Source organism: Eurytemora carolleeae, unplaced genomic scaffold (genome assembly GCF_000591075.1).
Source record: "Eurytemora carolleeae unplaced genomic scaffold, Eaff_2.0 scaffold142, whole genome shotgun sequence".
NCBI classification, from domain to species: Eukaryota; Metazoa; Arthropoda; class Copepoda; order Calanoida; family Temoridae; genus Eurytemora; species Eurytemora carolleeae.
This window is the reverse complement of record NW_019396132.1, coordinates 8,696-25,411: the sequence shown is the minus strand read 5'-3', so window position 1 is coordinate 25,411 and position 16,716 is coordinate 8,696. Positions and strand designations below refer to the sequence as shown.

General features: G+C 32.2%; 1 protein-coding gene across 1 annotated transcript in view; it reads left to right on the top strand.

The window, feature by feature from the left end:
• LOC111695890 (protein capicua homolog) overlaps positions 1-12,636 on the top strand; it is a 45,390-nt gene extending 32,754 nt beyond the window's left edge. Inside the window, exons 6-14 of the mRNA XM_023465357.1 lie at positions 229-829; positions 1,642-1,722; positions 2,866-2,919; positions 3,343-3,438; positions 3,690-3,744; positions 9,196-9,349; positions 9,590-9,826; positions 10,277-10,355; positions 10,561-12,636. Coding sequence (XP_023321125.1) covers positions 229-829; positions 1,642-1,722; positions 2,866-2,919; positions 3,343-3,438; positions 3,690-3,744; positions 9,196-9,349; positions 9,590-9,826; positions 10,277-10,355; positions 10,561-10,881 — 1,678 coding nt within the window. The 3' untranslated portion in view covers positions 10,882-12,636. The remainder of the gene's footprint in view (positions 1-228; positions 830-1,641; positions 1,723-2,865; positions 2,920-3,342; positions 3,439-3,689; positions 3,745-9,195; positions 9,350-9,589; positions 9,827-10,276; positions 10,356-10,560) is intronic.
• The last annotated feature ends 4,080 nt before the right edge of the window (positions 12,637-16,716 follow it).

The following is a 16,716-nucleotide window of genomic DNA, read 5'->3' as shown; positions in this document are numbered from 1 at the left end:
CCCGGTTGTCATAGGGAAGATGACATTTGAGCCTAGAAAGTCATTTTCCACGGAATTTCATTGCAAGACAGGGCTGCACTTTAAATTGTTCGTAAATTCGAAATCTGAATGAAAGAATGAGAGGGGGGGGGATGGCTGGCAAAGGGTCCCCTTCATACCCCTCCCGAGGGGTATTTAAGGGCTAAAAGGGAATTGGATGGGATTAGGATCTTAATTATTTTTTTTCAGAGCGTTTCTAAGTGTTAAAGAAGAAAACACAAGATCGAGTCTTCTCTACCCTCATCCCTCATCCGCCTCCTCCCTTATCCCCTCATCCCTCTCTCTCACTCCCTCATCCGGATCCAGTTGTGTTAATTTCACCCATTTCCCCGTCCCTCCCCTGATCCCTGTCCCGGGAATATGTTCCCCCTATCACCAGAAATCCCCCTTTCTAAACTCAACCAATGGATTCCCCACCCCTCCTACAGATCTTCATTCCCCAGGATACCCTTGGCATTCCCCCACCCTTACAGCCATGGGACTTCTTCCCGGATTTTCTCCCCTCCCCCACTCCCCGCTTCCCTTCCCGACCTCCTCCCTGCTGTCCCCCTCCCCCTCCTACCACTCCTCCTCTAACTCCTCTAGGGAGGAGCTACCCACCTCACACCACCTCTCCCTCTCTGTATCAGACTCTAAGCCTACCCTCTCAGCCCCCACGCCTAGATACGCCCACTTAAACATGTCAGATCGGGGGCACAGTCCCGCCCCCTCCTCCCCCCTTCTCTCACCTATGGCCAGGTCTCATAGTTGGCCTATTCCTGTTTGGCAGTGCTTTCTACAGGGTGTACAGGTAAAAATTAACGGAGTTACTTAAAAAAATGAAAAGAATTTGAGTCTTTGCCTCAAACTCAAATATTCTAATCCCTATATCTTTGAAGCCTCGTGGTGTAAACCTTTGATATTTTATCAAACAGAATTAACAGTATGAAATATCTAAGATCTACGACATTGGGTTGGGTTGGATAAAGGGATGAGTAAATCAGATGAATTCCTTTGTATAGCTAGGGTTACCTACAAAGAATGCAACTTTTAGGACGACTTAAATCTCAATGAATATAACAGATCTGAAAATGAAAATTGTATTTGTCTTCATTTATTTCATACGAATGTACAGTCGTCCCTGCAATTTCATCCTTTGTTGGTATCCCCTGAATGTGAACAGAATATTATATTTCTCAATGGAGTCAATCTGTTTACATTATATTATGGCGCATTAATGTAGCTATTATTTATTGTAATTATCATTGTAAACTATAACAAAGATTATTATTATTGTAAGCTATAAAAAAGATTATTATTATTGTAAGCTGTAACTATTATTATTGTAAACTAAAGCAAAGATTATTATTATTGTAAACAAAGCTTGGTATTCTAGAACAGGACAGCTAGGACCAATCACAGTTTATTTAATGTTGTTTGTTTACAATGAAACCAGTTCTAGAGCTCATCTAAAAATGTAAACAAATCAAATCTTCTTAGTTCTAAATTTCTTGATATTTTTGACTTAGTTTCTAAACTAAGGAAGAGCTTATACTCCAAAAACTCAAAAAAAAACGTTTTATAAAAATATAGAAATATAACTTATTTTTTAAATATTCCCAGGTTCGGTTTCTGCTGCCTTCAACCGACACCCCTTGGCAGAGATCTGAGGAGTTAGGGTGGAAGGATAGATTAGCTCTCAAGGTATATAAGGGGTTAAAGGATCTGAGGAGTTAGGGTGGAAGGATAGATTAGCTCTCAAGGTATAAAAGGGGTTTAACTTTCAAGGAACTGCATAAGTGATCCTTCATGCCAAAATGACAAGATCTGATTCACAACGGCACCCTTGATATCTTTGTCTGATCAAGTATGAATTAGATATTAACGTTTATAATTTTGAAAACTGATTATTTTCAACTGTGGGTTCTCTGCAAAAGTATGTCTTGCATATTTCTACTGCATGGAAAACATATAGGAATTATCAGAATTAAAAACTTCGAGCGTAGAAAACTACAAAATCTTCCACATTCTTGATTCAAGGGTACCATTGTGAATCTGACATTGCCATTTTTGCATAGAGAGCCACTTTAAAGTACGCTTATAGTCACTTTAAAAGTGTTAGCACTGGTTCCAAGCATATTTTTCAAAAAGGTACATTTTCCAAAGTTTAAATATCCCAATTGAGTAAATAAAAAAAATGGTAGAATTTAATCTTCTCCAAAAATAGAATTTTTCTTTGAATTTTTAAAGTTTTAATTAGAAAATTTTTTGTCTTTTTTTGAATCCCAGATAATATTAAAACAACAGATAGGTGAATGAAAAGATGAAAGCTATGAATGAATAACTAAATGAATGAAGGCACAAATGCTTCTGTAACAGCCTACATTTTCTCTCAAAACACAGGAATAAAAGTAATTATTTTCAAGAAGTATTTTAAAACTTGAATAATAAATGTTACGAAAGCACCAACTTGTTGAATAGATTTGCCTCCTTCAATCAAGAAAATATTATTTAGGACACAAATATTTAGAATATTCTTTTTATTTTCAAGCGAACGAATACATAAATAGAAAAAAAAGATCTTTTCAGTATGATGTCAAAGGAATTTAAACAAAAATGAAAAAAAAAGTATTAATGAAAAAGAATAAAAATGACGTAAATTAAACAGATTATTAGGGATTTTTTTATCCTTAATTAACGTGTAAAAAGTTGAATTATGACAATGTTAAAAACCCTTTTAAATGTTGAATAATCTTAAGAAAAAGAGATAACTTGACGTATATTGGTTGGTTGTAATGTTAAGTAATCTTAAAATTGTAGAATAATTATAAGATGATATGTATTTAGGTGGATTCTCGGAACCCGTATCAATATGCTCCAAATGGGCTCACTTTACTGAAGGTAACAATAACAAAGATAATAATGATAACAATGATAACAATGATAATGATAAAATGTTTTACTTCGAAAGAAATTGAGTCCTTGCCACAAATTCTAATTTTCTTTTAACCATATCTTCGAAACCCAATTGTCCAGACCTTAAATATTTAAAACTTTGATTTTTGTTATATCAAATGGTCAAAAGTGTACACAATCAGGTTGCTAAGATATAGGCATTAAAATCTTTGACTCAATTCCTGTAAATGGACCTGCTTATCTTAAAGGTCAAAAATGACATCGAAATCTAACAAACATTTTGAAATCTAATTCAGTAAATATTTGTAAAGAAAAAGGCATTCCAATTAATCTTTTAGAAATTCTGTTTTTAAATGAAAAATTAAATTAAAATATTTATTTTTTGAAAATGAATAATTTTTTTCCAAGATGGAGTTGGCTCCGTCAGACACGAGTATAGCTGTTGACGCCAAACCGGTTTTGCGGCTACGGATGTCACCAAACAACGTCCCAGATGTTTCAAAGGTAAACTAAATTAATAAATCACTAGGAACCATATTTAATGAATAAAGAGCTGAAAAGTAGCTTAACCGCGCAGACGTAGTTCAATCCCTTCTCTTGAGCACTGGTTCAAGGTTAAGAGAAGTGGTTAAACCATGTTCAACCACGCTTCATTAAATATAGTCCCAGAATCAATATTTTCATAAAATCAACCTCCCCCCCCCCTCCATCTAAGTTTTTGAAAATAATATTTTAATAAAATATAATTTTATTAGGTTGAAATGCTGGCAGAGTGCCCCCTTGAGCATCCTTTCTTTGTCAAAGATAAAGGTAAAAACTCTTTTATTTTTATGACTCTTTTATTTTTATTTGAAAGGGACCTGAAGCGTAATTTGAAGTAAACCTTTATGCTAAGATTGCAATGTCCGATTGACGATGGTACACTTAAAAGCTTTGTCTGATCAGTATGAATTAGATGTAAAAGTGGATAATTTTGAAAATTGTTAATGTTTACTCCACAGAAGTAGAGAATTGCGCATTTTGCTCGAGGAAAACACCTTAAAACCTTAATAAACGACCAATTCTTCTACATATATGATCAATCAAAGGCTTCAAAGGTACCGTTGTGAATCGGGTATTGCCCTCTTTGCTTGGAGGGTCCTTTGAAATTACGCTTCCCTTTAAAAAGTAAATCATTAACAAATTTGTGTTGTGATGATTTCCGACATAATGTTAAGTTCTAGTTACAATCAATTAAGAAAACAATAAACGATATCTGAAGTATAAAGAAAATTAAGGTTAAATTGTTGTTCTTTAATAACATAATAATCAATTATCTTTAAATTTATAAGATAAATGGATACAAAAAAAATTGTTTCCTCCAATTTGATTTCTTTGTGCCGTTAAATAATCTTGGTGTAAACTGTAAATAGAGTTTATAATCTGTAAAAGATAATTTTGCTGATGTTACAAAGCAAAAAGCTTTACTAGTAAATTTTGAAATCACTTCAGTGAAATTGGTCTGTCTACACTGCACAGTTGCTATGCCTCATGTTCATATGACGTTTTAAATTTAAAATTTTATTCTAAATTTCGACTTCCTATAGTTACAGAGTTTTATGGTGATCATTTTGTTTTCGGTACTTTTTCAAGCAAATATATACCTCTCAATATGTAACATAACATTTTCATCAATTCTAACAGTGTCTTGGCCTCATTATATGGGTTATTGCTTTATGTCGTCTTCCTATTCTACAGTTTTCTGGTTATATTCCTAACATCATTTAAACTTTTTTTTAACAAACTGTGAGCATTAAGAAAATTTGGAAAGAGAAAAAATGTTGTGATTTGGTTCTACAATCTACATTGATGATTTGAGATTTATTTTATATATTTGCAATCAATTATGATACTGGTCATTGTAGCCTTGATGAAATTGTAATTCAATAATTATAGAAATAATTTGCTGTGTCATAATACAAAGGTTGCATATTTTTAGCATTAAATTGCACAATTTGATAGATATCAAATGTTGAGCTTTGATCTTCTGAAGTTAATAATATCAAGAAGAAACAATTAAAAAAGTCTCTAAAAGCTGTAACGACTAAGTTCAATCAAAGTTTAAACTTTCTTCTTGCTTACTTCTGTGGTGATTTCCAGCACTCCCGGTGGGACCATTATGAGAATTTCTGCCAGGCAATGAACGGTTGATCAAAACTTCTGCAAGGCTGGATATTTTTTAGCATCAACAGTTCTTGGATAGAAAAAAACATATTTAAACATTCTTTGAGATACATTTTTATCATCAAATACTTTAGTTATCATCTTGAAAATTTAACTTCTTTGATTGAATTCGAATTTAAATGATTTAAGGACAATGTCTACAGAGCTGGAAATTTTAGTGCTGGATACCCTTGATCTTGATATCCACTGTGGACAATTTTGATTTTCTGCCTAGTCCTCTCTTTTGAATATTCCTGCTGGGTTCCAACTAATGAGAATTCTCTCGTTGGTTAAGTAAGAAACTTCCCAGCTTCTTATTGGCTCTTCGTTTTCTGCAAACGACACTCTGATTGGTTGAACTTTAGATATTTTCGTAGATATCAAATAAAGATTTATTTCATCTGCAGATTAACCAAAAGGGAGGATCGAACATTGATCTTGATATCCACAAGAGTTACTAGCTGAGGCTGAAGATTTTGGTAGGAGTTTTGCTCAACCTCATCAGCTTAACTTCTTAGTGTAAACTAGTAAATAGAATAATTTATTTAAATTCTGGATATTAACGGAAAAACCACTAAAAAAATAATAAGAGAAGAGAATGGCTGTATCCGACAACATAAATAAAACCCTTAAATTCATATTAAAATTCTTTGCCTCTTATAATAACATTAAACCACAAAATGTAAAATTAAAAAAAAACTATTTATAAATATTGATGTTTTGTGATAAAGACAAATTTTCTTTTGTGAAAAAGTGTTCAAGAAAAAGATGGGAAAATGTATGGCCTGTGTTGGTACGATCATTCTTACTGTCTGGCTTCATAAACTAGCAGCAGTCTATGGTATGAAGTATGATCTGCTAGAATTAGAATATGTTATGAACAGAAGTTTCTACAGAATTAATTATTAAATGGGAATTAAAGGGAAATTAAAGAGACACTAAACAAATTGCTGGGGAAGGAGGTTAAGGGGTTAAATTCCTAAAGTGGGAGAGGGTGCCATAGCTTTCCTCTTTAAGGCTCTTTTACCTTTACCTTAGAAATAGCATTTTCCCCGGAAAAACATAATTTTTTGCACTTTGGGCTTCCCCCCCCCCCCCTTCACCACTGTCCACAGATTTATTCCTATAAACGCCCATGATGCTTAATAGGTAAAGGAATAAAAGAATATTCTCAATTTTCAATTTTATTCTTTTATATCTGAAGAAATGTCAGAATATTCCCTTGTAAGCTAAGTTTTCTCAACTGTATTTAAAGAATAGGGTACAGAATAGGTACACACTGCAGAGATTGGAATAAACATTCAAGATTTAGAGTTTCAGGGAATGGAATACAGATATTAGATTGACAACCTAAGATGCATAAACAAATTTGTTTTCAATGCAAAGGTTTGTTGCTATCTAGAAATAGAAATAATTCAGTTTACATAAGAATTTCCGAATTTTCGAGAAACCATTATTGCAAAATTTCAAAGAGATTTTTGCTAACATTCAACTTGATTTGAAACATGCTTAAATAAAAAAAAACAATTGTCAAAATAATATATTTGTTAAAAAAAGTAGTTATTTACATAAATTTAGTAATGCAAAAATTTTTCCCTTTTAAAATATTTGTTGGTTTTTTTTGTTGATATTTGCAGATATTTGTCAGAAGGATGTCAAACATTTTTTGCAAAATTTGTTGGAAACCCTATGTTTCCGTATTTACTTATATACGTACATAAAATTATATAGTTTCAATAGTTTTAATAAAGAATATCAAGAATTCTACTGGCATGAATACTTTAAATCATAAATGTTTAAATTCAATTGTTTACTTAGAATTCAATTGTGTACACAGAATTCAATTGTTTACATAGAATTCAATTGTTTACATAGAATTCAATTGTTTACGTAGAATTCAATTGTATACATAGAATTCAATTGTTTACATAGAATTCAATTGTTTATATAGAATTCAATTACGAATATTTTTTAGAAATGTCAAAATATCACAAAACAGGCACATAAGTAAAGTAGGTGCTATTAGAGGTTGGATTATTGTTCTTTCTATGATTTGACTTTTAGCATATATTTTCTCTCTGGTTTAAGTATTTTTAAAATGGTTTATTATAAACAGTTGCTTAATTACACTATACCAAATTTTCAGAAAATATGTGCAAAAATATTTATCAAAAATAATGAGTTAAAACGATCATTATTATTTTGTTCTTCCCTTTTTAAGGATAAAAATATTGCAAAATTGTATAAAAGTGAACTTTAACTGAGTAAAGGTTTGAAGTGTGGGAAGTTAATGATAAACAACACTAGACACTGGCAGCCCTAGTACATTTGAATTTCCGAGCCGGGTCAACCTTTCCGTTTGTACTGTACCTCGCTCAAGGTTGACCCGGTCAGACTTTATGCTTCATATAGGTTGAATTTACTTTTACTAAAGGAGCAGAGGTGCGTGTAGTTGGATTACATTAATTTTTATTTTAATTCGACAGTTTCATTGATAGAATATCCCTTCTGGGTACAAAAAAGGTACAGTTTTCCACCAGCCTTGATATTCAATATTTGAATCCTTCTCTGAATTACTATAGTTGAATAACTGGTCAGTATTAGGTGTACCAGATGTTTGAAGGGAATAATATATTAAAATTTCAAGTCTCTGCAAATTTGTGCCAAAATTTCCAGGGATTAAAATTTGCATAAAATATTTAATTGTGATTTCAGTGTTTATGAAGGCTTGAAGAGAAACATTTGACATAAAACCTTTTCATTTAATTTTTCTGACATTTTGTAATATTTCTTCCATTATTGTCCTGGTGCTGAATTGTTTACAAAACTCCCACCAAAATGAGGTGTTTATCATTGCGAGATGAAATAGCAACGTCATCTTGCTGCAAAAACAAGATCTGAGCTTAAAAAAACATTGAAAACATTTTATGAGCAATATCAGTCATTTTTAGATTGTATGATGTTAAACTTATGAATTGATACAATCCCAATTAAAATCACGGGAATTCCTGGCGAAGTATAGGAAAACGTATCAAACTGTCAAATGTTTAAAATAAGATATATTTTGAAAATAGACAATTTTAAAATAATTTTGGAAAAAAAATTAACATTTCTACAATTAATTATTAGATACTACAATTTAATCTAATATTAGAACATTTTTAAAGATCCATGACTATGACAAATAGTGTAATTGGAAAGGTGTCATACCTTTGCGCTGGAATTCTGAATGATAAATCGGCATTTTCTCAGTCCACAATTGTCTTTGAAAAGTAAGACTAATACCAATGAATAGATAATGCATGGATATCTATTTTACCCTCAAATTAAGTGAACGCTACCTTAAATCGTTTTTTAAATAGCAATGGGATGGCTGATTTTTTCCTTGTTGTTTCTGCTGCATTTTTAGGAAAATTGCTAGAAAATCTAATTATTTTTGCCAAGTCAAAGGTTTACATGACACCGTTTAAAGAAAGAAAGAAAATAGCTTTTGATATCCTAAAAAGGTGGAGAGGAGAGATATTATCAATGCTATTATCAAAAATTTAGAACAAATCGAATTGACCTATTGACTTTTTCATTATTTGGATTGGCCCCTGGGGACATTAAAATACTTAAAAGTAAATATTGAGGCCTGAATATGTTAAATACTAAATCCGATACCCCTAGACCTGGAACCATATTTTTTTCATTTTTGTGATTTTTGTGAACTGGATGCTAAATAAATACTAAGTCAGTGAACAAAGGCTGATTTTAGCTTGAATTATTCCGTTATTTATAACTATTGCTTTAGTCAGTAGTAAGTAATTAGAGTTTGAAATTACTCAGTATAGTTAAGATTAACAGGGGTTGGAATAATTTGGTTCAAACACTGTCCATTGGAGACTGGAGTGTAATATTATCTTTTTGCATTATTAGAAGAAACTGTAAGGTTTTTTTTGATCTATCAAAAATAACAAACATGGAAAGATAGAATCTCATCAAATTGCTTAAACTTTTTGGACTCAAATTTGAAAATATGAAGATAAAAACTACAAACTTTAAAATTTTTTTCTTCAGGTTGGTGTTCAGCGCATCCCCGAGCTACCCTTGACAAATATGGAATTCCATGCCAAGACCTGAACTCTGGGGACGTATGTTTGCCCCCGAATCATCCTGAGGCGGTGAAAACCCCTGACCTGTGTGATCGATTTAAACGCTTTGAATTCTCCAGGTAAATTTTTAAAAACAGTTAAATTTTGACCCATTGACAAAACCTATTTTATGATATATATTATAAATTTGCAAGATCAGTATCAGTAAAATCTTTGGTTTGCAGGGATGGTTTTATCCCCAACAAGTGCTAAGCCCCCCCCCCCCCATAGTCCAGCAAACAATATTAGAAAAGATGAGTGAATTAAAAGTTCTGAATTTACGTGAATGATTTTAAAATAACTCATATTTCTTATTTTAGTCAAGATCTAGCGGATCAGTTTTCTCCCGGAGGTCCCCGGGGCACAAATCATCTCCGGCACGGTATTGCCTCCCTCCTCCCCTCCGCCAGGGGAGGGATGATGTCTCCTCCGATGTCTCCGATGAAGAAGAAAGTTCACGACCCCGACAAACCTAAGCGGCCGATGAACGGGTTTATGCTGTTCGCCAAAAAATTCCGCTTAGAACTAATTCAGCAACACCCGGGGAAGGATAACAGGTAACCACCGTGTGTAAACTGTAAACTGTGCATAATGTTTTTGCGTATTTAATGGCGGCCTTTTTATTCCACATCCGGAATTTTTTTTTTAATAAAAGAAGGAAATGAGATAAAAGGAAAAATAATACTAATTGAAAAAATGATTTTAAAGAAAATAATAATTTCATGGATTAAAGATGACTGATGAGTTCACTTACATGTATTTTGTACAGATGTACTCAATTTACTTTAAAAGAAAAATACGCAGTTTGACTTAGAACAGCTGTAACAATTATTGACAGGTAGTACAACTTTTTTCGGTAACAATTAAAACTAACTTAAATCAGAACGTAATTACAAACGTAATTTTAAACTTCAATTTTAGTATCTACTCTATTTATTTATCAAAATTAAGTTAAAAATAGAAATTTCTTGTGTTATTACACGTGCACTAACTATTTGTAAATTCAGGGCTATTAGCGTACTGCTTGGTGAGGCCTGGAAAGGATTGGCTTTAGAAGAAAGAGAACTTTACTCACAAAGAGCTAAGGTAAAAAATCCAGAATTTACGAGAAATCGCTTCCGCAGACTTCTATGATTTTTGGATGTTCAGGAATTTCTGTCAGCATCAAATTTTCTGCAGATGATTTTATAAAAATTCGCGAATTCTGAGTTTTCTACGCATCGATAAAGGATTATAAATTTTGGTTACTGGGAATCGAATAATTCTTTTTTAAATAATATTTTTTTAACAGGTTCTTGCTGACGAGCAAAAGAAGATCCATCCTGACTGTTGGAAGCGTAAACGATCTCTGAACAACTCTCAGCCCAGCGCTGCCGGTCAACATTCAAACAACCACAGTCCCAACCATCCTCTACCACACTCCCCACACGGGCATAATGTACCCCAATCCCCTGGAGGACTTAGCCACACAGTGCCACATTCTCCAAATCTCCTGGGACATAGTATACATGGTACACCAACCTCCCTTCATCATCATATATCTTTCCCCTACCCCCACCATACCTTCTCTCCCCTTACCCTTGGGCAGCCCGTTTCCCTACACCCCAGCTAGGACAGCGTGTACCTCAGGCATCTTATTTTTCAACAGATGACTCAGCAATGAAATCAGCTGTTGATGATGAAACATCTGACTAATCAGCTGATTTCCGAAGCTGAAGTAGTAAAGACGTGAAGATCAGCTCTAATGATTTAATTCTAGCGAAGTAAAATTATATTGAGTTTTTCTCGGGGTACACAAATACAAACAAATGTTGATCTGTACAGCGTGCAGTGTACAGACCTATTTGCATTAGTAAAATTGGTTGTGCTTACGCCGATTAATAAAAGCGGTACAAAGGGGCACGTAAACTGACTTTAATGTACATTGTTGTAGATCAAATTATACATTGTACTAAATACTCGTTGTATTAGTTGAACAACTGTTGTGATAAAATTTGGAGTGGGTCATCCTATACAAAAGCCACCCTTGTAGCCGGGGCACTCTATACCTAGGCCGCCCCCGTAGTGGGGTCATCCTACCCTTTCAGTTCATTAGTTCATTTTCAGAAATAAAAGGAAATATTAGTTCATTTTCAGAAATAAAAGGAAATATTAACGATTTTAAAAAGGATGAAATAGTTAATAATTCGGGTTTATAAACTTTGGAATACCATTTTCATTTAATTCAAATCAATTTCCGCCAAAAATCCATCAATTCGAAAATTCATCTTTTTATCCCTTTTGCCTGTTCTTAAAAATAGCGAACACTTCCTGCTTTCTCTGCATTTTTAAGATAATTTTTATACATAAAAGGAGGAGGAGGTTTTATTATTACTTTGCTTTCAGAATCCCAAAAAAACAATTTGAATATTTTATATAATTTTAGATGCTTAGGAACATTCCACTATATTGGTACTGCAATAAACCATTTTTAGAGGGGCATGGCACTTCCCGCCCCCTCCCTATTCTCTTGGAGCCCCTCTGACACTTGTTAATGTTGTCTTCCATGTTGTTTACAGATGTTCTATTGTACACAGTAACCTCTGTTCAATAATTCTATCATTGTGATAAATCAAAATTAATTAGGATTATAAAAAAATGGCTATTTTGTGCTTATTATGTTTTTGCTCTAGTATCAACCTTTGAATAACATTTATCGGCTTAAAAAACTAAAACTTGACGCTCAAATTTATCTTGCCATTTTTGGTCAAATTATTAAAAATTAGCTCAATTTCTCATTCGCCTCTCTTCATCTTTGCATAAAATATGTTTTTTAAAATCGCGTTTAATCGTTCTTCTGTGATATCTGAAGTTCTTAATCAAGGTTTCTAATCGCTTAGATTCATTTGCTTTCCTCAAGCATAAATCTGCAATATTTGGGCTAGAATAGGTCATGTAAAAAGGATTTAAAATCAAATATTGGAAGACATTTATAAGGTTAAATCTTTTGAATTTTGTGAATTCTCTTAACATGTTTTATGATATTATTAAATTTTTGATCTCATCCGACCTATTCTGTGTAATAATGGGTTTGACCATCAAACGTCCAATTATGTAACTTTGTGTACAACTATTGTACAACCAGTAACCTGGGGACAGTGTGAACTGTACAATGGTTTATGCTGTACAAGGCTGTATACATGAATATGATATGTAAATGTGTAAAAACTGCATATTCTATATGATGTTAATATTTAATTCAATGTTATATATATATCAGATATTCCTTTTTCCTATATAACATTGGTTTGAATTACATGTTGCCTGTTTACTATTTGCTATTCAAAAAATCAAAATATGTTAGTGTTCAATATATTTACTAAATTTAGATTTTTTTAAACCCAGGAGAGACAATTTTTAGCAGCAAAAACTTAAGTTTAAAGGGACTGTAAACGTAATGTTAAGTGACACTCATTTCAAAGATGGCAATGCCAGATTTTTAACGGTTTCCTTGAAAGCTTTGACTGATTAAGTATGTATTATTTATCAATGTTTTTGTTTCTTTAAAAGGACAGACTGGCTATGTAAGGTAGTTGAGTATGCAGTGTGTGGACAAATTCTTAAGAATTCATTTGAGACATATAACACTTTTTCAAGATCTGCAAATCCTGAGTTTGAGCGAAAAGTCGACGTTCAAAATCGTAACTTTTGGGTGATTAGGTTTTCAAAATTGTTCTTTTTTAAAAGTTTTTTAAATTTACAATAAATAAATTAGTTGTTTAGGAACAGGTTGAGAAAATAAAAACTAATCTTATCGAAAATAAGTAATCTTATTCAATTATTAGTTTCAATAGTCTCATTATTCACAAAGATTTTCTGGAATTTTTATTGGAAAGACGACATTTGAAGAATATGTAGAAATATTCAAATAAATTGATAGAAAATAAGGAAATTCAATGCAATGATGAAAACGAAATAATTGATTCTAGCATTGATTTATTGACAAATTTCTTTTTGAAAAATATGTTCCTAACCATCGAACTAGTTAACTGCAAATTTCTACTTCATTCGTCGTCGTTATTTGATAATTAAAAAAACGATTCTGAAAACATACCCACCCAAATTCATGATTTTTAACGTCGACTATATGCATCAAAGCAGCCATGAGCCCATTCTACAGGTGTATCATGTACGAATTTAACTAACTTGGCTCCAACTCAGAAAACAAAATAGTTTTTGTGAAATACATAGATCTGTGTGCATATATTGTATTGTATTCAAATATTTTACAAAAAAATATTATGTTTCGTGAATTGGTGCTTATTTACTTAGTTATATTTTTACATGATACACCTGTGAATTGATATAAAATTTGTTTTTCTTAACATAAAGGTAATGCTACATCGTCTATACGCAACATCATCCCTACTGAACTTCTGACCTACTAACTTTCCGACCTACTGCAAAATAGGATCTATTTTTTTTATTATTTGAGGTTAGGTTCAGACAATTTCCAGGCTGAGCGCTGCGGCTAGGACATGAAAGGGGGCCGAGCGCCGCGGCTAGGACAGGCTAACCCTTCAGAAAGATAGATATATTTAGATAATTTTAAACCGAATTGCAAGCAAAACTGCGTAATTTCTGGTAAAGATTTAACTTTTCCATAGCATAAAAAAGGCATTTAGGCAGTATGCCTTAGGACTCAGGCAGTATAGGTATAAAAGTCGAGCTTTTAGCTATAAATGTGTTAGTTAGAAAACCCCGAAATTCAAGCTTCCTAGCTCAAATAATTTTCGAGTTCTCGCAAAAAAAAACAAAGGGGGTCGGAATAGGGATTAGGGCAAATTAAATTTGTTCATAATCAAAAGATAATTTTTTAACTCTTGACATATTATAATGAATATTTTTTTCATTGTTTTTTTACACTTTTTGGGTCATGTTTTTGGGACTGGGAGAGTACTTCACTAGTTATAAAAATTTAAATTTTTCAGATTTTTAACCCAACATGCATCCAGCATTAAAATCCTATAAAAAGAATTTCGGACCCCACAAACTCGGAGAAAAAAAAATACTTCTTGAATTAGAAAAATTGGACATTTGTATACTACATTTTTGATCAGATTAAGGTTTCAAGGGTACTACAGTAAATCGGGCATTACCATCACTTAAAGATCACTTAAAGTTACACAAACACTAACAGTCTCTTTTAGTATGATTGATACCTACAAATTTTCTCAAATTTTTTAATACACTTTTAAAGTTTTTTTATGTTAAATTTGTAAATATTCTATGTTACAAAATCATATTTACATACGAGTTCTTCTTTATTTATATTATACATACCTAAAAATGATCGATCTGCAGATCTGTATATTCAGAGTAATTGACAAATACCTCAGCAAGTCACATTATAAACTTTTATATTCAGAATTTTAACTCTCGAGTTAAAAACCCTCTGACATTAATACCTAGAATGGCCATCCTAGAGTTTTTAGAGAAAAAACTTAACAAAAGATTTCAGACAAAGTAGATACAGTATTACAGATAGTCATGTTTAATTTGAATAAAAATGTTGTCACTTAATTTATGCTTGTAAATGTCTTTACGACCATCTAAGTTTAGCTCATTAACTAACTGACCTAAAATAATTATAAATAATTAAAAATTGCAAACATTTAAAAAAAAACTCAAATGTGCACAAATGTTGAATATTACGACCAAATGGGATGTTTTGTAAAACTTTAAGGGAGTGGATTTGCCGCCTTAAAGGTACTGTAAAGGAAAAATGAAAGGGGGTATAGGCTGAAAGCTAATCACTTTAGCTCTTGATCGCGACCCATGAAAGTTTTATCTGATGTTCCTGTCTCGAGAAATTGATATAAAACTGTGTTAAAATTATACGAAAGTTCATATATGCAAAATTTAGAAAATCTTAAACTAAAATCACGTGACCAGAACTATCACCAATGGCAAAGCAGTATACTGGTCACGTGTCTCCGTCTGTATCACGTGACCACTTTACTGCACTGCCATTGGTGGAATTTTTGGTCAAGCAATACGGACGTATTAATAATATTATGAATTAAATCTATAAAAAATAGAAATAACAAATATAAAATTAGAATTGGAGTAAACCTAAGTTACAATTAGCTTTATCTGGGATATCATCGTTTTCAGATTGGTTTCATATTTGCTGAATTTGATCTTTTTAAACCCACTACTTTTATACAAAATTGTATATATATTAATTTTCGTATAAATTTGACAAAGTTGTAAATCAGTTTCTCGAGGTAGGCATATCAGATATAACTTTCATGGGTCACGATCAAGAGCTAAAGTGATTAGCTTTCAGCTTATACCCCCTTTCATTTTTCCTTTACAGTCCCTTTAAAAGTATGGTGAAACCAAAATTAACTTCTTATTTTATCTGATAATGACATTCATCTTAAAACTTTTGCTAGGCCATAAGTATTTCAAGAGCTTAGCTTATGTCTTACTACGAATATGGAGTATGTTTAAACTTTTAACATTGGGAAGATGTTACATGTATAAGTTAAAATCTATCAGACCTAACTTCCATACATATTCATTCTGCTCAACACAATATGATATCCATAAATACATAAACTTTGCGCCACATTTTTCATTTCACTATTTCCCTACATACATTCAGGTAGTGTTCTTAAATTTTTTTTTAATTAAAAAAAAAATTCAAGACTTTTAAACTATATTCTGTTAAACTTAATTTTAATTCTATTTAATATAATCGCAGTAAAAGTTTCAAGGCAATGCTGAATGATCTTGGTGCTACGTGTACTGTGTATGACTTTTTAAGACTTTAGTCACGACTTTATCTTACGTTATTGAGATATAAAGCTGCAATAGATGGGCACAAGTTGCACAAGTTTAAGAATTTGTGAAGAGTCGCGGAAACGCGGTTACCCGTAGCGCTTCCTAGCCTCACCCATATGTCTTCGCGCAAAATGTCTTAATTTTAAATGCTTATTTTAGATAGATAGAAAGATAGATTTATTTAGATAATTTTAAACCGAATCGCAAGGAAAACTGCAATTTCTGATAAAGATTTAACATAAATAAGGCATTTAGGCAGTATGCCTGAGAACTCAGGGAGTAGGTATAACTTTTAGCTTTAGATAAGGGACATGTGTTTATAGTTAGAAAAGCCAGAAAATTTGAGCTTGCTATCACAAATACTTTTCGAGTTCTCACAAAAAAGAGTCGGAATAGGAATAAGGGCACTACAAGATGCCTCAAAATGAAGAAAAAACGGCTAAACAGGAAAAATTGAAACAAAAAGTTGGAATGAAAAATAAATATACTTTTGTAAAGAAAAAATATATCGCAATAAAAACTTTTTGGGGAGGTCGATTTAAAAAATGTTCCTTGATTGTTTAATCACTAAAAAACGAGCGTTAAAATCTTAACATTTTACCAATTTACTAGTTAA